Source organism: Bombina bombina, chromosome 9 (genome assembly GCF_027579735.1).
Source record: "Bombina bombina isolate aBomBom1 chromosome 9, aBomBom1.pri, whole genome shotgun sequence".
NCBI classification, from domain to species: domain Eukaryota; kingdom Metazoa; phylum Chordata; class Amphibia; order Anura; family Bombinatoridae; genus Bombina; species Bombina bombina.
The window spans coordinates 248,787,786-248,812,717 of record NC_069507.1 but is presented as its reverse complement, the minus strand read 5'-3'; the positions used below and the strand labels follow the sequence as shown (position 1 = coordinate 248,812,717).

The following is a 24,932-nucleotide window of genomic DNA, read 5'->3' as shown; positions in this document are numbered from 1 at the left end:
AATAGACAATATACCATTTATAGGCAATATGCCATTTATAGACAATATACCATTAATAGAAAATATATGATTTATAGATAATATGCAATTAATAGACAATATGCCATTTATAGACAATATGTCATTTATAAGCAATTTATAAGCAATCTACCACTTATAGACAATATGCCATATATAGACAATATACAATTTATAGACAATATATCATTAATAGAAAATATACAATTTATAGACAATATGCCATTAATAGACAATATACCATTTATAAACAATATGCCATTTATAGACAATATGCCATTTATAGACAATTTACCATTAATAGAAAATATATGATTTATAGATAATATGCCATTAATAGACAATATGCCATTTATAGACAATATACCATTTATAGACAATTTACCAGTAATAGACAAAATACAATTTATAGACAATATACCATTTATAGACAATATGCCATTTATAGACAATATACCATTTATAGACAATTTACCATTAATAGATAATATGCCATTAATAGACAATATGCCATTTATAGACAATATGCCATTTATAGACAATATACCATTTATAGACAATTTACCATTAATAGACACAATACAATTTATAGATAATATACCATTTATAGACAAAATACAATTTATAGACAATATACCATTTATAGACAATATACCATTTATAGATCTCAGTAACCAACTTCTTAGGATTTTTCAGAGTATATCTGTCCAAACACATTAATTTACAAAACACTGTGCATAATAAATTAAATGTATTTTATTTAATGTTTAAGAAGCAGTTTCATACTTAAAGAGACATTCAATTCAAAATTAAACTGCCCTTAAAATGATAAATAAAGCACAGTGCATGCTACACAGTGATTACTTGATCAGTGCAGGAGCTAATCTTCTCTGTCTCCAACTAGAACACATAAACAATATGATTAACACTAACTTAAAGGCTGCAAAATAATTCATATTATGTTTTATAAATATTACATTGACATCTTTTTCAATGCAGCAATTAATTGCTGATATATATTATGAATATATACAAAAAAATCATGTTATGTCCCTTTAACAAATGGATAAAGTTCTCATTTTATCCTTGGCTTTGAAATACGTAAAGCAGACAGTACTGACCAGCAGACAGTTGATGGGGTTCCCTCTAAGATCAGTATCTGGAGCTTGTAGCAACCGCCAGTCTCTGCCTTTGTTGTATGTGATGAAAGTCTTGACTCGTTCATCTACTTTTTTATTAGCCAGGAATATCCCTTTTATCCCAGCTACCTAAGAAAAATGAGCAGACGTGAATAGTAGTGCAGAGTGAATAAGCCACAAGTCAACAACTCCCTTAGAAACAAAGTTATAAAGCAAAATATTGTACCTACAGATTCCTTTTTATGTCTGACGATGGGGATAAAACCCTGAAATGTTACATCTAATAAAGTGTTAATGAACCCAGCGAGGACTTCCAGGAACTTCTAAACTGTATGATGGTCTAAACAACCTGGTCAGCTGGGATTGAGGGGATTCATGAGTGCTAATCTAATCTTCTTAAAAGTTCTAAATAAAAATTATACTAAATCTGAAATTGTATAGGTTCCATTTATCAAGCTCCAGACACAGCTTGGGAGACACAATGGTGCTCACTCAAACCCGCAACACCAAGTTAAGAAACAATTTTACTTCCTAACCTCTTGGCCTCCTCAGGGAAGGTGGATTTAAAACTTTACAGACTCATTAGTCTAGATCAGCGTTTCTCAACTGCGGTCCTTAAGTACCCCCAACAGGCCAGGTTTTAATTATAGCTGAACCAGTGCACAGGTGAAGTAATCAGCTGATCAGTAACCATGGTTACTAACCTGCTCTCACCCTTCAACTGATTATTTCACCTGTGCATTGGTTCAGTTATAATGAAAACCTGGCCTGTTGGGGGTACTTGAGAACCGCGGTTGAGAAACAATGGTCTAGATCAGTGATGGCGAAGCTTGGCACTCCAGATGTTTCATAACTATATTTCCCATGATGCTTAGGCACTCTGAAGTCCAGTCAAGCATCATGGGAAATGTAGTTCTGAAACATCTGGAGTGCCAAACTTCGCCATCACTGGTCTAGATGATTGACAATTGGTCACAAAAGAGCAGGGGGTAGGGTTTAGTATGATAAATTGAGACTGTCATAAGAAAGGAAGAAATCATTCATAAAAAAAAATGAATATTATGTTTAAGGCAATGGAAAAAATATACTAACTGAATACAACTAAAAATATAAATGTAACATACATCAGATGTAGATTAAATATAGAAAAATCTTTAAATATATTTGTGGAGCTACTGCAGCTGAGTCAATCACTGGTTAAGGTGACTCAAGCAAGGCAAGTATTTTTATTCCTTTAGGTTTGAGTTGTTAATCAACAAACTCTGAGATGCTAATTTTCTTCTAAAATCAGGTGCTGAATGTTAAATGCAAAGGACACAAATGCTACATTTAACCCCTGATAAGAATTTCATGTACCTATAAAAATGGAGTAAGGAAATATGTAAACTAACAGCTAAACAAAAGCCAAAAATACTAGCTGAGCTGGTTAATGCTTTGAGGCTCAAATGTTCCCAAAAGTTTTCTACTGAAAAGGATAACCGAGCTGAATGCATTTTGTTCCATAGTATGTTCTACTAAAGGCTTTAATGTAATGTATTATGTAGCACAGAAGGTAAAGAAATGAATTCATTCACTTATTACTTCAGTGATTGGTAATTATTTGTCTTTGCTAAATGAGAAATACATTTCCATACTCTATTAATATCACATCACAAATACTAAGTGATTCTTAATAACAGAAAATAACGTGCAAAGAGAACAACATGCTTATATGGAATACCATTAAAAAAGGGATTTTGGCACAGATTTGCAAGTTAATCTACTTAACATTTAACATAATAATAAAGACCAATATTTAATGCTGATAAATTCTATAGGCATTTAAATTGTGCTTAATGTTCCCAAGATATAAAGTAAATTTATGTGATTTGCAATTCAGAAATAAATACCTGAATAAAAATATGTCTTTGTTCCCACTTAGAGCTGTAAAATGATTGGCTGTGGCACTTTGTGCCTGCCAGCAATACAGTGTACTACATAGTGCATTACGACCTTGCCTGAATACCTCGTAAAGGTCAATGACAATGTTTCCCTCAAGCCCTCGGCTGCTTTTGACATTCTCCAAGGCAAGAGTGAAGTATACGCCTCGTGTATCTGAGATGTATAGGTTGTACGTCTCATTTTGGTTCCACTCCTGAACAGCAGCAAACACCTGCTTTTCATCTGTGCTGATAATGTGCATATCCTGTGATACAAAAACAAGTGGGGGTCATTTATATGGCTTTAAATATATTGAGATTGTTGTGATTGTTATAACCCTTGTGAGTTATCAGCAGATTCAAATTATCTCTAAAACTGTCTATAAAATCAGAACTAGGTACCAAGTTGCAATTAGCTCTATCAAGCTGTTAAAGGGACAGTCTAGTCCAAAATAAACTTTCATGATTCAGATAGGGCTTGTCATTTTAAACAACTTTCCAATAGATATGTGCGATTCGTTTTGGATCGATTCGGAAATTCGGGCGAATTCGGTAAATTCGGGATTCGGATCGATTCGAATTTCCGAATTAAAATACTGCCGAATTTACTGAATAAATCCGAATTAGTTTGGATTTATTCGGTAGATTCGGCTGGCCATGGATTACACTAGTATTGTACAGTATATTAGGTTATATCACTCTGCTATGGGTTACACCTAATATACAGTACATAATACTAGTCTAATTCACAGCACATCCCACCGAATACTTACCGAAATTCCGAACCGAACCGGATTGAACCGAATTCAGCTGAATTTATTCAAATCCCAATAAATCGTAAATGAATCTGAATCGAATTGATTCAAATTTTTCCGAATTCGAATGGATCCGAACCGAAATTCGAAAAAATCCAAATCGATCCGAACCGAACCGAACCAAATTTTTTCGCCATGCACATGTCTACTTTCCAATGTGCTTTTATCACCAATTTTGCTTTGTTCTCTTGGTATTCTTAGTTGAAAGCTAAACTTAGGAGGTCCATATGCAAATTTCTTAGACCGTGAAGGCCGCCTCTTATCTGAATGCATTTTGACCGTTTTTCACCACTAGAGGGTGTTAGTTAATGTGTGTCATATAGATAACACTGTGCTCACGCATGTGGACTTACCTAGGAGTAAACACTGATTGGCTAAAGTGCAATTCTGTCAAAAGAACTGAAATAAGAGATAAAAAGTGTATTCATATAACAGTGTTGGTTATGCAAAACTAGGGAATGGGTAATAAAGTGATTAGCTATCTTTTAAAACAATAACAATTCTGGAGTAGACTGCCCCTTTAATCAGTCTGTCAGCTACTAGTAGTTATCAGACATGTGCACAGGCAATTGCTTCTTGCTTTTTTTATATATATTTTGTCCATTATTGGTTCATGGGGTTGTTTGGTTCAGCCAAATTTTGACAATATTATTTGTTAACTTTTGCAAATTCGTTAAAGGGAAAGTGTACTGTAAAACAGTTTTCCCATAATGTGTTTCCAATGAGTTGCTATACCTGCATAAAATGCATGAGAAATTGCTTCTTTAGGTTTATTATTGCATATGAAATAAATGGTTTTGTTCTTTTAAATCACAACCCATTAAAATGGGTTGAGCTTACAGGGAAATCAGATTTCCTTATCACGCAATGTACTCACATATGCTTCTTCATATTATTTCTCCCTGTATATCAAAGCCCAATACTTAGAGAGAACAACTGAAAATTAACATTTCACTACTTTTATCTCCTACCTCCTACTGGGAGAGTAATTTATTCTGCTGGCTATATGCAGACAGCATTTTTATAGCCTATGTTTATGTATAGAAACTTTCAGTTTAGTTAATGATACCACAGTCAAAATCGGCTATTTCAAATGCCAACATAAAGAAAAAGGAGCTATTTGTAAACAATTATTAATATATATTCCTGCAGGTAAAATGGATCACTGGGAACAAATTAAAGAGGACAAAAATCTAGGGCACTTAAAGGGATACTAACCCCATTTTTTTTTATTTCATGATTCAGATAGAGAATGCAATTTTAAGCAACTTTCTATCATACTCTTAACATACATTTTTATTTGTTCTCTTGATATCTTTATTTTAAAAAGCAGAAATGTAAGCTTAGGAGTTGACCAATTTTTGGTTCATCAGCCGGGGTAGTGCTTGCTGATTGGTGGCTACCATTTATCCACCAATCAGCAAGCAGTACCCAGGTTCTAAACCAAAAATGGTCTGGCTCCTAAGATTACATTCCTCCTTTTTAAATAAAGCTACCAAGAGAATGAAGAAAAATTGATAATAGGAATAAATAAGAAAGTTGCTTAAAATTGTATGCTCTGTCTGAATCATGAAAGAAAAAAATGCGTGTTTAGTATACCTTTAAATTAAAGCAGTAGCAAGTGACACTGTTACATGCCAGCAACAGCACAATAAAAAAAAACATTTTTTAAAGGTCAGGATTGACCACAAACAAATTACATGACAAAAGAATCAATCAACTGACCAGGATATTGTTGTATACAGTTATTGAATAGTGTAAATCTGAACCTTCTAACCCTTTCCCAGGTGCAGTAATGCTGTACTCACCTTTAAAGTATCAGTTTTAACTGTATGAATAATGGGGTGAGCTTTTTGCTGAGACATCCTTTGTTAATTTGGTAAAGGGGTTGCTCATTTTGCAAATAATTTGTGTGTAATTTGTTACACATGTCTTTATCTGAATACAGCTGTCTAGTAATAATATAACACCTATGTCTACATGTTTATATCGATATCAAAAAGTGCAAAAAATCAGGAAACAAAATATTAATGTGAGTAAACGTGATGCAAATACATATTCCTATCTATTTTTATTATTTATTTATATATTAATTAAGTTATTTATTTATTTGTATAGCACTACAGAAGGAAAACAATCTTAAAATTGGTATAATTATTACATGTATTATACAGGTATATGTATTTGTTTATTTGTCTAAGTATACACTCTGCATATATTGACCACAAATTATATTTCTATAGATACATGTTAGTAATACAAACATCACCTTTGGTAGGGAATACTTTGGGAGTTTGATCTGTGCAAAGGCTTCTCGCTTGTATGAGACATAGTAGCTTGCTCTTCCACCAGACGTTGACTAAAAATAGATAATACATAGAAAAATGTTACTGGCATAACTTGGCATTCAGTTGATTAAATGGTACATATTGTTAAAAAAACATGTAATATGAAATTATGTAGCAATATACAGGGATTTTGTCTCAAGGAACAATATATATAAATATATATATATAAATATATATATATATATATATATATATATATATATATATATATATACAGTATATATATATATATACATATACTATATATATATATATATATATATATATATATACACCATATATATATACCAGATATATACTATATATATATATATATATATATATATATATATATATATATATATATATATAATCGGTTATTTGTAGAGCGCCAACAGATTCCGCAGCACTATAAACAAATGCAGAGTATAACAAAACAATTATAGGGATCAAATGGGTAGAGGGCCCTGCCAAGAGTCGCAGTTTTGAAGTTAGCTCTTAAGAAGGTGATCTACAAACAGCTGGACTCTTAGGCATACATGTTAAGGGGGTTTAGGGGATAGCAATGGAGGAGAGGAACTGGTATAAAAAAAGGTTAGTGTAGGTTGTATGCATCCCTGAACAGTAGAGTCTTTAGGGAGCGCTTGAAGTTTTCAAAATTAGGGGAGAGTCTTGTGGAGTGAGGCAGAGAGTTCCACAAGATGGCAGCCAGACTGGAGAAGTCCTGTAAACGGGAGTGTGATGAGGTAATAAGAGAGGAGGAGAGTTGGAGGTCATGAGCAGAGCGGAGGGGACGGGAGGGAGAGTATCTGGAGACAAGGTCTGAGATATAGGGGGGGAGCAGTGCAGTTGAGGGCTTTGTATGTCAGAGTGAGAATTTTGTGTTTAATCCTAGAGGCAAGAGGAAGCCAGTGAAGGGATTGTCAGAGAGGTGCAGCAGATGAAGCGTGACGTGTAAGGAAGATGAGCCTGGCGGCAGCTGGGGAAACCAAAGAGGACAGAGTTGCAGTAATCGAGGCGGGAAATGATGAGAGAGTGGATTAATATCTTAGTTGTGTCTTTGTAAGGAAATGTCTAATTTTAGAGATGTTTTTAAAGTGGAAGCAGCAGGCTTTAGCCAAAGACTGAATGTGAGGAGTGAAAGAAAGATTTGAGTCAAATGTGACCTCGAGACATCGGGCATGTGGGGTGGGGGAAATGATGGAGTTGTCGACAGTTATAGAGAGATTGGGGGTGGAGATTTTGGAAGAAGGGGTGAAAATAAGGAGCTCAATTTTGGAGAGATTTAGCTTGAGGTAGTGAAAGGACATCCAGAAAGAGATGTGAGAAAGACAGTTAGTGACACGGGTTAGCAAGGAAGGAGATAAATCTGGTGCAGAGAAGTAGATTTGGGTGTCGTCGGCATACAAATGATATTGGAAACCGTGGGACTTTATTAGGGAACCTAATGATGACGTGTAGATTGAGAAGAATAAGGGACCGAGGACAGAGCCTTGCGGTGCCCTGACAGAAAGTGGTGACGGGTCAGAGGAGGCCCAAGAGAAGTCTACACTAAAAGGACAGTTTGACAGGTAGGAAGAGAACCACGAGAGGGCTGTGTCACAGATGCCGAAGGATTGGAGGGTTTGGAGAAAAAGAGGGTGGTCAACAGTATCAAAGGCTGCGGACAGATCAAGGAGGATAAGCAGAGAGAAGTGGCCTTTTGATTTTGCTGTAGGTCGTTGGTAACCTTAACGATTGCTGTCTCTGTGGAGTGAAGAGGATGAAATCCAGATTGCAGTTGGTCAAGGAGGGAGTTTAATGTAAGGAAATGGGATAGGTGTGCATATACTAGATTTTTGAGAAGCTTTGAGGCAAGAGGGAGGAGGGAAATAGGGCAGTAGTTGATGGAGAGGTTGGATCAAGGGAAGGTTTTTTGAGGATAGGTGCGACCAGTGCATGTTTCAGAGATTAGGGAAATATACCGGTGCTGAGGGAGAGGTTGAAAAATGTGTGTGAGTATAGGGGTAAGGGTAGAACAAAGGGAGGGGAGTAGCTTTGAGGGGATAGGGTCAAGGGGACAGGTAGTGAGGTGAGAGCGCAGTATAAGTGCCGTAACTTCTTCCTCAGTAACAGGGAAGAAAGAGCTAAGTTTATGGCTATATATAACATTTCACAGTAATTTTGAAACAGCTGTAGTTTTGGAAGATATGTGAACTTGGTATACTTTAGAGTTATCTGTGTGATAAGCCATACAGTTTCTGTCAGGGTTGGCTCCTGTACCTTTAAGTCAACCTTATTTATTCCTGCTCCTCCCCCTTCCACCTGCCGATTAATGTTTAGACTACCTGAATCTCTTGAGAGAGGAAGCATACTCTGAACCTCCTGGCTAACTTTGCTATAAGAAATACCAGTCAACATTTCTTTGTATCCTCATTACATAATCACTACAAGGAATTATACTATCAAGACTTCCTTACTGAACTAGGTAACCCGACACCGGGTCTCACACCAGGACTGCCGCGGTCTCAAACCACTAAAAGATTCCAGCTCTAGATAAGAAAACAGCACTGAATACGAAGTGACTCACCAAATCAGCTGATCCACTAAACTCAGTAACATAAATTGTTCGCGGGTACTACCCGCTCTCAGCAAACACTCTGCTTAGCTAATTGACGGTTCAGCCAGTCAGCAAATCCTGAGTAGTGATTGGAGCTCACAAACACACCTCCCGGACTGAAGCCACAGAATCAGACACAGACTCCGTTCAGGCAGCGATCACGCTCACTGCCTGTCAGCTAATCCAGCAACCTGATTGGAGGAAGTTCACACTCCCACTAGACGCACACAGCAGCCGCTGCATAGTCACATCTCCCAAGTAAAAGGTGCGGTTGTTCACTTAAATTTGTACTTATACTGAAAATACTTGTGGGAATACTTAAAGGACTTATATGCTATACTGCAGTTATACTTGATAATACTTGTGGGAATACTTAAAGGACTTATATGCCATACTGCAGAGATACTACCAAAGACTGCACAACTTATACAATAACTCTTGCCTTCTCATAACCTGGGAATAACTACATACTACCTCCTAGGTATTACAGGACATATCACCTCTCTCCTGTAACAAAGAAATAAGCACTAACATAATAAATTTATCATAACCTTAATTAAAACCAGCCTGACTTCAGTCTGCAGTTGAGATCCTGTTACAACACTTGACGGTTTATTACAGCCCTAACATATTAATCGGCCATAAAATCATGGATCCAGCAGACCTGCCTACGGTTGTCTATAACCTATCACAAAGGGTTGAACAACTCTCCCAAGGATTGAGGGAATTACAGCTACAAAATGACAGTCTCAGAGCAGCTGTTAGGGATAATACCCAGGAACCACAGGTCTGTTTACCTGAAAGATTTGCAGGAGACAGAAAGCTGTTCAGGCAGTTCAAAAACGCCTGCTACTTACTCTTCCAGATGAAACCTAGGACCTACCACACCGAAAGACTTAAGGTCATGACAGTTATCTCTTTTCTCACTGGCGAGCCTAGAGTTTGGGCGGATACCTTCCTAGAAAATGAAGACCCTATTTTGGGATCGCTTACTGATTTCTTCACTGAAATGAGTTCACTTTATGAGGACACCCAGAAGCAACTCACAGAAGAGGCAAAGATGCGTTCCCTCAGACAAGGAAGACGCCCTGTTGAGGAGTATCTCTCTGAGTTCAAACTTTACACAAAAGATTCGGAGTGGAGTGAGATCGCTCTGTGTAACCAATACCGTCTAGGATTGTCTGACAGTCTTAAAGACAAGTTAGCTCGAATTGAGCTACCAAGATCCCTAGAAAATCTCATGGCATTAACTATTCAGATAGATAGGAGACTTTGCGAGAGAAGATCGGAACGACAGCAGTCAGAAGGTAACCAAAGGTACTACACAGCTCCTCAACCCAAAGACACAGCCACTCCAATGGAAATTGGGTTTACCAAAGGACCTCTTACAGTCGAAGAGAGACACCGAAGACAGCAGAAGAACTTGTGTATGTACTGTGCTTCTCCAACTCATCCTGTAAAAGAATGCCCATTGCTACAGCGCCAGAAAAGAAGTAAGCTAAAACATGTATATAACTGCTTGACTAACAAGATTCGGAACGCAGCTTATTGTACTATGTCTCTCTTTTTGCAGTGGGACCAGCGAGTGCTACAAGCTGAAGCAATTGTAGACTCGGAAGCTTACTCTAACTTCCTAGATTCATCACTTGTAAAAAAGAATAAAATACCTTTACTTCTCAAAGCAAATCCAGTCTCCATTCGTGTTATTGATGGTACATATGTTACATCTGGTCCTGTAACTCACCACACTATCCCTCTTAAGGTGACTATGGACAAGGGTCACATTGAATACATCACTTTTGATGTCATCCCATCTCCCTTATATCCCATTGTCTTAGGCCTCTCCTAGTTACAAAAACATCATCCCACAATTTCCTGGCAAACTCTTCAAGTTGATCTAAATTCGACCTACTGCCTCAATACCTGCTATCCTCATCAACAACTCCTTCATACTACACAAGGGTCCATACCCCAGGAATATCATGACTACATGAATGTTTTCAACAAAAAACAAGCGGAACACCTACCACCCCATCGTATATACGATTGCCCTATAGACCTACTACCTGGTTCTACCATACCCTACGGGCACATATACCCTCTTTCACAGCCCGAATTGGAACATCTCAAGGAATACCTCGATGAGAACCTAAAAAAGGGGTTCATAAGACCATCCACTTCTCCAGCAGGAGCAGGAATATTCTTCGTGAGGAATAAGGATAAGTCCCTGCGGCCCATAATAGACTACAGGGAATTGAACAAACGGACCAAGAAGAATAGATATCCCCTGCCCCTCATACCCGAACTTGTTGAGCGTTTAAGTAAGGCAACTATCTATACAAAGTTGGATCTCAGGGGTGCCTACAATCTCGTCAGGATCAGGGAGGGCGATGAGTGGCTCACCGCATTTTGGACCCGTTATGGGCTTTATGAATATATGGTGATGCCTTTTGGGCTTTGCAACACCCCTGCCACGTTCCAATATTTTATTAATGATATCTTCAGGGACTTATTGGACGTGTGCCTTGTCATTTATCTCGATGACATCCTTATCTACTCCAATAACCTACAGGATCACAAGAAGCACGTAAGGTGGGTCTTAGAATGGTTAAGAACCCATCAATTATATGCCAAGCTTGAAAAGTGTACATTCCATACCTATGAAATAACCTTCCTCGGTTACAAAATATCCTCATCTGGTGTGAATATGGAAGAAGGAAAAATCGAAGCCATACAAAATTGGCCTACCCCCACTTCCAGAAAAGATGTACAAAGGTTCCTCGGATTCGCCAACTTTTATAGAAAGTTTATAAAAGGGTTTTCCAACATTACCAGGCCTTTGAGTAGCCTTACAGGATCCCAGTCCCATTTCCGTTGGAACTCAGATGCACAAATGGCTTTTGATACCCTCAAGAAATCATTCACAACTGCTCCTATACTCCAATTCCCTGACACTAGTCTGCAGTTCATCCTTGAGGTTGAGGCCTCAGACTATGCCCTAGGGGCCATACTGTCTCAAAGAAAATCTCCCACTGATCTGATACATCCCGTTGCTTATTATTCAAGACTGATTACTCCCCCCGAACGTAACTATCCCATTGGCGAGAAGGAACTTCTTGTCATCAAAGCATCTCTGGAACACTGGAGGCACCTACTCGAGGGTACTTCATTCCCAATTCTCATAAACATGGACCATCGCAATCTCGAATATCTTCAATCAAGTAAAACTTTATCTGCACGTCAACTCCGTTGGAGTTTATTCTTTACTAGATTTCAATTCCATATTACGTACCGTCCGGGCGTAAAAAATGGTAAGGCGGACTCACTATCCAGACATTTACATCGTCTAACTTAGTCTCTACCTGAACAGCCCATTCTATCACCTCAACAATTCATCGGGGTAGTCAAGGACTCCTATCAATCTTTGAAAACACATCAAAGAAGAGATACTACCTTCCCAAAAGATCGCTAACAAATGGATTCTAGGGGTATCGGTTATGTACACGGAAGGATTTACATACCCCCGTCATTAAGGAATGACATACTACGCGATCATCATGATTCTCCGCTAGCGGGACATCCCGGGATCAAAAGAAATTCAGAATTTGTTAAGAGGAACTATTGGTGGCCAAACCTGCAACAAACAGTCGACCAATTCATCACAAGTTGTCAAGTCTGTGCTGTGTCAAAATCTGAGAAGTCTAAACCATATGGAACATTAAAATCTCTTCCTATCCCAGACAGACCCTGGCATACAGTCGGAATGGACTTCATAGTTATCTACCTTCATCCAATCAATTAACTACGATCATGGTGGTTGTGGATATCCTAACGAAAATGGCACACTTTATTCCCTACAAAAAACTACCAACAGCTGCTGAAACTTCTAATTTGTTTCTATCACATATCGTTCGCCTCCATGGGTTACCATCTGTGATCATTTCCGACAGAGGCTCACAGTTCACCTCTAAGTTCTGGAGACAATTGTGTACTGTACTCAAAATTGACCATCGCTACAGTACTGCCTTCCATCCTCAAACAAATGGGCAGACAGAACGAGTTAACCAGTGGATCGAACAATACATTAGATGCTATTGTTCACATTAACAGGATGAATGGGTGTACAATTTACCGATGGCTGAATATGCCTATAACAACACCCTAAACAGTTCCTCTAAGTGTACCCCATTCTTTGCTAACTACGGGTACCATCCAACCTTCCATCTTCATCCTCATCTCAATACAACCTCACCAATGGTTGATGACACAACTAATACGCTTCTGGAAGTATTTGCCTTCCTCAAAGAAAACATTCAAGCAGCACAAGAAAGACAAAAACGTTACTTTGATATGAAAAGACGCACTCCTCCCGGATATCAAATTGGTGACATGGTATGGCTATCAACTCGACATTTGAAGCTGAAAACTCCCAGTCGAAAGTTCTCCCATCTCTTCATTGGACCTTATGAAGTCACCAGGGTGGTTAATGAAAATTCTCTGACCCTCAATCTACCACCTGAGATTCCTGTTCATCCCACTTTCCACGTCTCCCTGCTGAAACCATACGTGCCCACACGTCAACAGTCTACATGGACTATCACTCCACCTGTGGTGCTGGACGACACAGTTTATGAAGTTTCCGACATACTGGATTCGAGACTTTTCCGTGGGGTGTTGCAATATTTGATCCATTGGAAGGGTTACTCACCGGATGAGGACTCTTGGGAGCCGTCGTCTAATATCAATGCCCCTCGTCTGGTTGGTCGTTTCCACAGGCTCCATCCGGATAAGCCCGATCTCCTTGCTGCAGTGCAGCACCTTTGGCGGGGGGACCTGTCAGGGTTGGCTCCTGTACCTTTAAGTCAACCTTATTTATTCCTGCTCCTGCCCCTTCCACCTGCCGATTAATGTTTAGACTACCTGAATCTCTTGAGAGAGGAAGCATACTCTGAACCTCCTGGCTAACTTTGCTATAAGATATACCAGTCAACATTTCTTTGTATCCTCATTACATAATCACTACAAGGAATTATACTATCAAGACTTCCTTACTGAACTAGGCAACCCGACACCGGGACTCACACCAGGACTGCCGCGGTCTCAAACCGCTAACAGATTCCAGCTCTAGATAAGAAAACAGCACTGAATACGAAGTGACTCACCAAATCAGCTGATCCACTAAACTCAGTAACATAAATTGTTCGCGGGTACTACCCGCTGTTAGCAAACACTCTGCTTAGCTAACGGACGGTTCAGCCTGTCAGCAAATCCTTCCTGAGTAGTGATTGGAGCTCACAAACAAACCTCCCGGACTGAATCCACAGAATCAGACACAGACTCCGTTCAGGCAGCGATCACGCTCACTGCCTGTCAGCTAATCCAGCAACCTGATTGGAGGAAGTTCACACTCCCACTAGACTCACACAGCAGCCGCTGCATAGTCACATCTCCCAAGTAAAAGGTGCGGTTGTTCACTTAAATTTGTACTTATACTGAAAATACTTGTGGGAATACTTAAAGGATTTATATGCTATACTGCAGTTATACTTGATAATACTTGTGGGAATACTTAAAGGACTTATATGCCATACTGCAGAGACTACCAAAGACTGCACAACTTATACAATAACTCTTGCCTTCTCATAACCTGGGAATAACTACATACTACCTCCTAGGTATTACAGGACATATCACCTCTCTCCTGTAACAAAGAAATAAGCACTAACATAAAAAATTTATCATAACCTTAATTAAAACCAGCCTGACTTCAGTCTTCAGTTGAGATCCTGTTACAACACTTGACGGTTTATTACAGCCCTGACAGTTTCATTACATATTGGGAGTCTTTACTGTAGCCTTTAAGGTTGTCATTTCTATCCTTATATGCCACGTGATCCCCTTGAAATCTCTTGCCTGGAGCAGCGTTTCACAACTCAAGGCATCTGTGTACCCTTAAATAACTGAATTTAATGCATTATTATCTGTATTTCATCCTCATCATGGGCTAAATACTTAACTTATAGCTATACCTGTGTGAATCAATTAGTGGCCCAGATACTTATATGGTCTCACCCTGGCACATCTAGCTCTAGTGTTGTACAACCCTGGTTAAATGTTAACTGTGCTTTAGCTGTAAGAGCCACAATCAGGGAAATAAAGGGGAGAGAAGAGAAAGAATGTTGACTTTGCCTGAACATTGAGTACTCCACATGAAGTGGAGAGTTTCGACTGTGAGCACCATACCTCTCCCCAGGTATTCCAGGGAATAAAGCTAATTTAACATCACAATGAATGGAAGCACACTGAACCAATCCCAATGTAAATCGTTCAAAAGAAGGCACTATGGAGAGTGTGACACCAAACTCAGAGTACAGGTAGCAGAGTGTCCATTCATGTGCTAAACGTAAACCCCATCATAGAACGCTACCACATAGTAGAGTAATCAGCAAGCATATATCCAGGCAGGTATAGCATAAAATCCTTCACATTTATTAGATACATGTAAAAACATCTTTATTGCAGCTTGTTTAAATATGATGCTGTGATGCTGTATACCTAACTGTTGTATCTTTATTGCAGCTTGTTTATATATGATGTAGTGATGCTGTATACCTAACTGCTGTATCTTTATGGTAGCTTGTTTATATATGATGTTGTGATGCTGTATACCTAACTGCTGTATCTTTATGGTAGCTTGTTTAAATATGATGTTGTGATGCTGTATACCTAACTGTTGTATCTTTATTGCAGCTTGTTTATATATGATGTTGTGATGCTGTATACCTAACTGTTGTATCTTTATTGCAGCTTGTTTATATATGATGTTCTGATGCTGTATACCTAACTGCTGTACCTTTATTGCAGCTTGTTTATATATGATGTTGTGATGCTATATACCTAACTGCTGTATCTTTATTGCAGCTTGTTTATATATGATGTAGTGATGCTGTATACCTAACTGTTGTATCTTTATTGCAGCTTGTTTATATATGATGTTGTGATGCTGTATACCTAACTGCTGTATCTTTATTGCAGCTTGTTTATATATGATGTTCTGATGCTGTATACCTAACTGCTGTACCTTTATTGCAGCTTGTTTATATATGATGTTGTGATGCTGTATACCTAACTGCTGTATCTTTATTGCAGCTTGTTTATATATGATGTTGTGATGCTGTATACCTAACTGCTGTATCTTTATTGCAGCTTGTTTATATATGATGTTCTGATGCTGTATACCTAACTGCTGTACCTTTATTGCAGCTTGTTTATATATGATGTTGTGATGCTGTATACCTAACTGGTGTATCTTTATTGCAGCTTGTTTATATATGATATTGTGATGCTGTATACCTAACTGTTGTATCTTTATTGCAGCTTGTTTATATATGATGTTGTGATGCTGTATACCTAACTGTTGTATCTTTATTGCAGCTTGTTTATATATGATGTTGTGATGCTGTATACCTAACTGTTGTATCTTTATTGCAGCTTGTTTATATATGATGTTGTGATGCTGTATACCTAACTGTTGTATCTTTATTGCAGCTTGTTTATATAAGATATTGTGATGCTGTATACCTAACTGCTGTATCTTTATTGCAGCTTGTTTATATATGATGTTGTGATGCTGCATACCTAACTGTTGTATCTTTATTGCAGCTTGTTTATATATGATGTTGTGATGCTGTATACCTAACTGTTGTATCTTTATTGCAGCTTGTTTATATAAGATATTGTGATGCTGTATACCTAACTGCTGTATCTTTATTGCAGCTTGTTTATATATGATGTTGTGATGCTGTATACCTAACTGCTGTATCTTTATTGCAGCTTGTTTATATATGATGTTGTGATGCTGTATACCTAACTGGTGTATCTTTATTGCAGCTTGTTTATATATGATGTAGTGATGCTGTATACCTAACTGCTGTACCTTTATTGCAGCTTGTTTATATATAATGTTGTGATGCTGTATACCAAACTGTTGTATCTTTATTGTAGCTTGTTTATATATGATGTTGTGATGCTGTATACCTAACTGCTGTATCTTTATTGCAGCTTGTTTATATATGATGTTGTGATGCTGTATACCTAACTGCTGTACCTTTATTGCAGCTTGTTTATATATGATGTTGTGATGCTGTATACCTAACTGGTGTATATTTATTGTAGCTTGTTTATATATGATGTTGTGATGCTGTATACCTAACTGGTGTATCTTTATTGCAGCTTGTTTATATATGATGTTGTGATGCTGTATACCTAACTGTTGTATCTTTATTGCAGCTTGTTTATATAAGATATTGTGATGCTGTATACCTAACTGCTGTATATTTATTGCAGCTTGTTTATATATGATGTTGTGATGCTGTATACCTAACTGGTGTATCTTTATTGTAGCTTGTTTATATATGATGTAGTGATGCTGTATACCTAACTGCTGTACCTTTATTGCAGCTTGTTTATATATAATGTTGTGATGCTGTATACCTAACTGCTGTATCTTTATTGTAGCTTGTTTATCCCCTTAATGACACACGTCGTACAGGGTACGTCATACACAAACTGGTCTTTAAAGACCAGAGACGTACCCTGTACGTCGTTAGGGGTTTAAAGCAGCTGGAAGCGATCCTGACCGCTTCCAGCTGCTTTCAAGGTATTGCTGTGAAGCCTCGATATTGAGGCATCACTGCAATATCTTTTTTGGCACACCGATGCAGAGAGGGCCACTCTGTGGCCCTCTCTGCATCGGCCAGCGATGGTGCCGATCGTTGGTGGGTGGGAGCAGCTGCAGGGAGGTGGGTGGGCGGCCCATCGCTGGACTAGTTCCGGCAAGGTGGGCGGGAGCGTGCGCGCGTGCACGATTCACGTGCGCGTGCATGCGAGTGCACGAGGGGAGTGCACGATCACTCATATTTCTATGGGAGAGGGAGGAGGGAGGAGGGAGAGGGAGTTAGAGGGGAAATATTTATTTGTAAAGGGGATCTGGGAGGGGTAGAAGGTACTAGGGCAGCTACACTACAGAAAAATGGGGTTAAATAAAAAAAATTAAAAAAAGCACATTTTGTTAAGAAATTGGGTACTGGCAGGCAGCTGCCAGTACCTAAAATGGCCACAAATAGGAAGAGGGGGAAGTAAAGAGAGCTGTTTGGGGGGGATCGTGGAGTTTGGGGGGTTAGGGGGGGAACCTACACTGCAGAAACTATGAATGTATTTAAAAAAAAAAATGTTTACAAAAAAAAAAGGCTTTTATTTTAGTACTGGCAGGCTTTCTGCCAGTACTTAAGATGGCGGTGACAATTGTGGGATGGGGGAGGGTATAGAGCTGTTAGTGAGGGGTCAGGGAGGAATCAGGGGGGGGATGTGTCAGGTGGGAGACCAATCTCTACACTAAAGCTAAAGTTAACCCTACAATCTACCTAATTAACCCCTTAACTGCTGGGCATAATACAAAGTGTGGTGCGCAGGGACATTTAGCTGCCTTCTAATTATCAAAAAGCAATTTAAAAGCCATATATGTCTGCTATTTCTGAACAAAGGGGATCCCAGAGAAGCATTTACAACCATTTGTGCCATAATTGCACAAGCTAATTGTAAATAATTTCAGTGAGAAACCAAAAGTTAGTGAAAAAGTTAGCGATTTTTTTTATTTGATCGCATTTGGCGGTGAAATGGTGGCATAAAATATACCAAAATGGGCCTAGATCAATACTTTGGGTTGTCTACTACACTACACTAAAGCTCCCTACAAGCTACCTAATTAACCCCTTCACTGCTAGACATAATACACGTGTTGTGCGCAGCAGCATATAGCGGCCTTCTAATTACCAAAAAGCAAAGCCAAATCCATATATGTCTGCTATTTCTCAAGAAAGGGGATCCCAGAGAAGCATTTACAACCATTTGTGCCATAATTGCACAAGCTGTTTGTAAATAATTTCAGTGAGAAACCTAAAGTTTATGAAAAAGTTAGTGAAAAAGTTAGTGATTTTTTTTATTTGATTGCACTTGGCAGTGAAATGGTCGCATGAAATATACCAAAATGGGCCTAGATCAATACTTTGGGTTGTCTACTAAAAAAAATATATACATGTAAAGGGATATTCAGGGATTCCTGGCAGATATCAGTGATCCAATGTAACTATCGCTAATTTTGAAAAAAAATGGTTTGGAAATAGCAAAGTGCTACTTGTATTTATTGCCCTATAACTTGCAAAAAAAACAAAGAACATGTAAACATTGGGTATTTCTAAACTCAGGACAAAATGTAGATACTATTTAGCATGGGTGTTTTTTGGTGGTTGTAGATGTGTAACAGATTTTGGGGGTCAAAGTTAGAAAAAGTGTGTTTTTTTCAATTTTTTCCTCATATTTTATAATTTTTTTATAGTAAATTATAAGATATGATAAAAATAATGGTATCTTTAGAAAGTCCATTTAATGGCGAGAAAAACGGTATATAATATGTGTGGGTACAGTAAATGAGTAAGAGGAAAATTACAGCTAAACACAAACACTGCAGAAATGTAAAAATAGTCCTGGTCCTTAAGGGAAAGAAATTGAAAAATGGCCTTGTCCTTAAGGGGTTAAGAATGGTCTTGCACCACCTACCATTGGGTGATTTGTGATTGATTGTGTAGTGCTGGTTCTATATTTTTTCTTTTATATATATATAGCTATTTAAAAAATATAAAGAACATTTTACCCTATGTGAAGAACATTGGAATGTGAAATATTAATAACTATTGTCTGGCATAGCACTGTGGATCTAATATGGTGTCGGGTTAGTGTGTGTGTGATAACTCTTGGCTTTTTGGTTTTCCTCTGCACTTTCATTGAAGTCTATGGGGAGAATAAGTTAAAATTGTACAATTTGTTATATCCATGAGTTGTGAGTGACACTCCTCTATAACTAATCAAGCAGTACCCAACTTGTAACTGTTAATGGCATAGAATAAGCTCCACTGTGAAGGATAACAACATTGTGAACACACATTCAAAACATTTCAGAAAAAAAAAAGGAATGAAACAGAAGAAATGATCCCATCCTTAATAAAACAATCCAACTTAACATAAGCACCAGAGATAATAAAAAAACAATATAAAAACAATAAAGCAAAACCAAAAACAAATTAGTTTTGAAATAATGAAACAAGACCATGAGACGAAAAAACTCTCAAGGGCAATAGAATCTTTATAAATTCCTTATGCTGTATAGGGTAAAAACTCCGACCACACCTCAAAACGCAGAGTAACACCATGGTCAGCCCATTGTTGGTGTCTTCATAGTCTCTGAGACACCTCTTTCCTGTGAAATTGTTTTTCTATAACAAAATAGATGTGAATATTTTACACTTATAAAAATTTACAATAATCTGTGTTTTTATGCATATTTCATAGTTGATGAGGATGTAACTGTTTTTACCACTTAGCAGTAGTCTCTCTATCTCTGTACACTAATCCATGTATTGGGCACGTAACACATCTGTAGATGATGATGGTAGGACTCTCACTAACAAATCTATAGAAGTCATGAAATTACAAGGTGCTACAAGGTATTTTATGTCCATAAGAGGCCCCAGCAGTGTAAAATCCAGCCCTAATTACATGCAAAAAATATCTTTATTTTGCATACAAAATATGCAGTAATTTATTTGCTTTTGCATTGTATCAGGTACAGTGGTCTATAGAAGGGAGCTCTGCTTATTTCAGATAGCCAGTGTAAAAAGCTGTGTTAGCAGCGTCAACAAGACTTTCTCTAGGTGAGCTCCAGCACATGTTTACAATGTTGTCGTTGCCTGTTCATCAGAGTGTTGAATCCACACCAAGACCTCCAATAATTCCTTTCCTCATCGCAGTGGGTGTCACTGTTCTTTATCTGCTTCTTTCAATATAATAGATAATACCTGTTTTCTGCCTAAAGTGACACAGTATTAGTGCAAAAACATGTTTTTGTTTTAATGGAATTGAATTCCTCGGATGTAAAGCCTTGACATAAGGCTTCTGCCTTTCTAATTTCTTCCTTTCCATCAAAATCTGTGTTCAACTTTATCTTGTGCATATTCATAACAAATAAATCTGCAATCCAACCTAAAGGGCTGATAATTTATTAGGCCAAACAAACCATTTCCAGTCATTTAAATGACATTAATAGAATCACTATATGTACAATAAGAATTACAGCACTACCATTAAATGTTCTAGATGTCTAATACAATTTGAAAAAAAATCTGATCCCTTACTGAATAACATTTCATTGTAGATAAAGCTGATCTACAGCCTTGCAAATGTAATTAGATACAGTGATGAGTGTGTGAGCAAAAAGATAATGGTGTACTGGCACCTAGCAATATCTACAAATGCAGATATACAGCTGAATAAGCAACTTAAATGTCTATCATCTATCTATAGATCTATCTATCTCTATCTATCTGTCAATCATCTATCTATATCTATCTGTATCTATCTATATCTATCTATCTATCTATCTATCTATCTATCTATCTATATCTATCTATCTATCTATCTATCAATCATCTATCTATCTTTATATAAATATATATATATAAATATATTTATCTATCATATATCTATCATCTACAGTATCTATCTATTATATATATATCTATCTATCTATCTATCTATCTAATCTATCCGTCTTTTTTTTCCCTTCTTCTTTCATGATTCAGATAGAGCAGCAATTTTAAGCAACTTTCTAATTTACTCCTATTATCAATTTTTTTTCTCCTTTTCTTTGTATTTTTATCTATCTGTCTGTCTATCATCTATGTATGTATTGGGTACTTGTAAAGCGCAGCTAATCACCCGTAAGGGTCTCAAGGCGCTGCTCAATTTATCGACCTCGGAAGGATGAAAAGGCTGAGTGGACCTCACCGGGGATCGAACCTGCAACCCTTGGGTTGCTACAGAGCTCAGCCACAGTGCCTTAGCATGCTGAGCTATCTGTCCGGCTATCTATCTATCTATCTATCTATCTATCTATCTACATATCTAATTATCTATCATCCATCCATCTATCTATCAATCTATCTATCTATCTATCTATCTATCTATTATTATCTATCTAGCATCTATTTATCTATCTATTTATCATATATCTATCATCTACAGTATCTATCTATCTATCTATCTATCATCTATCTATCATCATATCTATTTATCTATCATATATCTATCTATCTATCTATCTATCTATCTATCTATCTATCTACCTGTCTGTCTAATCTATCTGTCTTTTTTTTTTTTCTTCTTCTTTCATGATTCAGATAGAGAGCATGCAATTTTAAGCAACTTTCTAATTTACTCCTATTATCAATTTTTTCTCTCTCGCTTTATTAGTATTTTTATTTGAAAAGCAGGAATGTAAGCTTAGGAGCCAGCCCGTTTTTGGTTAGGCACCTGGGTAATACTTGCTGATTGGTGGCTAAATGTAGCGAGCCGGATCAGTGTTGCTATGTGGGTGTGGCCTAACAGGTTTTGCAGGGCTCCTCACCGCTTCCTCAGAGGTTTCACTCACTCATCCTAACAGTCCATTTAAATAGCTAATATACAATGTAACAATTCTTTCAACACAAATATTTAAAGGGACACTGTACCAATTTTTTTCTTTCATGATTCAGATAGAGCATGACATTTTAAGCAACTTTCTAATTTACTCCTATTATCAAATTTTCTTCATTCTCTTGGAATCTTTATTTGAAATGCAAGAATGTAAGTTTAGATGCTGGCCCATTTTTGGTGAACAACCTAGGTTGTCCTTGCTGATTGGTGGATAAATTCATCCACCAATCAAAGACTGCTGTCCAGAGTCTGAACCAAGAAAAAAGCTTAGATGCCTTCTTTTTTATATAAAGATAGCAAGAGAATGAAGAAAAATTGATAATAGGAGTAAATTAGAAAGTTGCTTAAAATTGCATGCTCTATCTGAATCACAAAAGAAACATTTTTGGTTCAGTGTCCCTTTAAGTTGGTTATACAATGCCTCTTCTATGTATTATGCATACAAAATGTGCTTAACATGAAGACAAAACAATGCACATAAAAACAATATAAATATAGATATTTTTTAAATTAATGTTTCTTAATGTTCCTTAAAGATGCAATGTTATTTCTATCTCTGAATGGAAGCTTCCGATACTCCTCATTCTCCATAAGACCTTAAAAGAACAACACAAATTTAGTGACCTCCTAACTATTAAAAACATAATCAGAGAATTATGCCACTAAACTATTACAAATCAATGTATGTGTACATGCCATGTTTACCTAAATCTATTAATATAAATGTTCACAATAAACTGCTGGTGAAATTAAATGTATTCCACTAGTATATGTCACTCAGTGTTATTGTTGAATATTGGAAAAGACACATAGGGACCAATTTATTAAGCGGTGGGCGGACATGATTCGCTAAATTTCTATTGAAATGCTCGTGTAATGCTGCCCCCTGCACATTTGCGGCCATTCGACCGCTAGCAGGGGATGTCAATCATCCTGATCAGAGGTGGCAGATGAGTTAAGGATCAGCGGTATTACGACCAATGCTTCTTAACATTTGTTTCCGGCGAGCCAGAAGGTTCACACGGAAACAGCTGCATTTGCAGTTTAATAAATCGGCCCCTTAGTATAAATGGAGAGCAGGGCTACGCACTGTCTGCTAGAAACAACTTAAGTCAAAAAGACAGCAAGATCAATATCCATATTCATACCCACTGGTTCCATTGTACCCAACCTATGGATCCAGTAGGTTTCACGCTGCCTCGATTTTTAAAGTCTGACGCTCCCTCTCTCAGATATTCACATATTCAATAGCCATTACTAGTAACCCACTTCCATCTTGTCCCTGTTTCACCAAGAAATGGGCAGATACACCATTATTTTTATATCCTATCCTGATGCTTCTAGGGTGTTCCCTAAACCTTGTTTTTAGGGTTCTTGTAGTATGACCTATATACATTTTACCACACGGACACTCTAGCAACTATACTGTATATTTAGATTTGCAATTCATTCAATCATTAATCTTATAAGTTGTTTCCTCATCCTACCTCCCAAATGAATGATTGTTCGGGAGAATATGTTCCCAACATTCACAATTGCGTTTACCACACCTGTAGAACCCCTACTGTGTAGATAGTCAACTGGTATTCTATTTCTGTCTCAATTTGATAGGGCCAATCATATCTGTCAAGTTCATTTTTTCCTAAATGTCACCTGACATCTGCCAGAAACACTCCTGTTCAAAACTGGATCCTGCACCAATATAGGCAAATGCTTTCTCACAGCTCTCTCTATTTATCTTTATCTAACTACAGACTATGACTGAAAGTTTTTAAAAACTAATGAATAAAATACAGGAAACACAGACATGCTCTGTAAAACAATAATTTATTTTTAATCATTATATGCCTCCCACTCCTAATCTGGTCCTTAGAGGGGTAAAGGGGGTCAGTATTTTTCTGGAGGAAATACTTGGTATTTTTTACTGCTCTACAAGTAATACTGTGGGCCACAGGGTAATCTGAGCATCTCATTTGGCTCTCACATTGCCAGGGTTAAACACATAGGCATAGGCAAGAAGCAGTGCAATAATATAATGATTTACTATAACATCTGTATGTTTATGTCTTGTTAAAACTGCTATTGCATTCCTCACTAAGAAAAAAAAATACTGATTATTTTGGACCCATCATAAAGAAAAATAAGGGCCTTATTATTCAAATAATCCAGAAATGTCATGAGCTGAGCTGTTCCACCCTAACTAGGTGCCTGTCAAAAATATTATTGAATTCAGCACAGCAGGCGGAAGCAGGGGCTTCGTGCCGAGCCATACGACTGTGTCACTGTAATAAATTATACCAACACTCCTGCTCCATGCAACAATATCCTTTCAGCAAGTGCTGAGTTGTAACAGTGATAAAGTGTAAGGGCTTTATTAATGCATTTCCATTAAAAAATACAATTTAAGGAAAAGTAGCCAAAATTGTAAATCCCAGGATTAGCAGGGCTTTTCTACTAAATCCTGTGTTTTAGTACAGATTTAATGAATGTCATCCAATTATTTGCTGTGTGATCATCAGTCGTGTTCTTGC

General features: G+C 37.4%; 1 protein-coding gene across 1 annotated transcript in view; it reads right to left on the bottom strand.

Annotated features, from left to right (window-relative positions):
* SORCS3 (sortilin related VPS10 domain containing receptor 3) overlaps positions 1-24,932 on the bottom strand; it is a 1,163,020-nt gene that overhangs the window by 299,000 nt on the left and 839,088 nt on the right. Inside the window, exons 8-10 of the mRNA XM_053693001.1 lie at positions 6,161-6,250; positions 3,163-3,342; positions 1,140-1,286 (exon numbers count right to left, since the gene is read on the bottom strand). Of these exons, the coding sequence (XP_053548976.1) occupies positions 1,140-1,286; positions 3,163-3,342; positions 6,161-6,250 (417 nt within the window). The remainder of the gene's footprint in view (positions 1-1,139; positions 1,287-3,162; positions 3,343-6,160; positions 6,251-24,932) is intronic.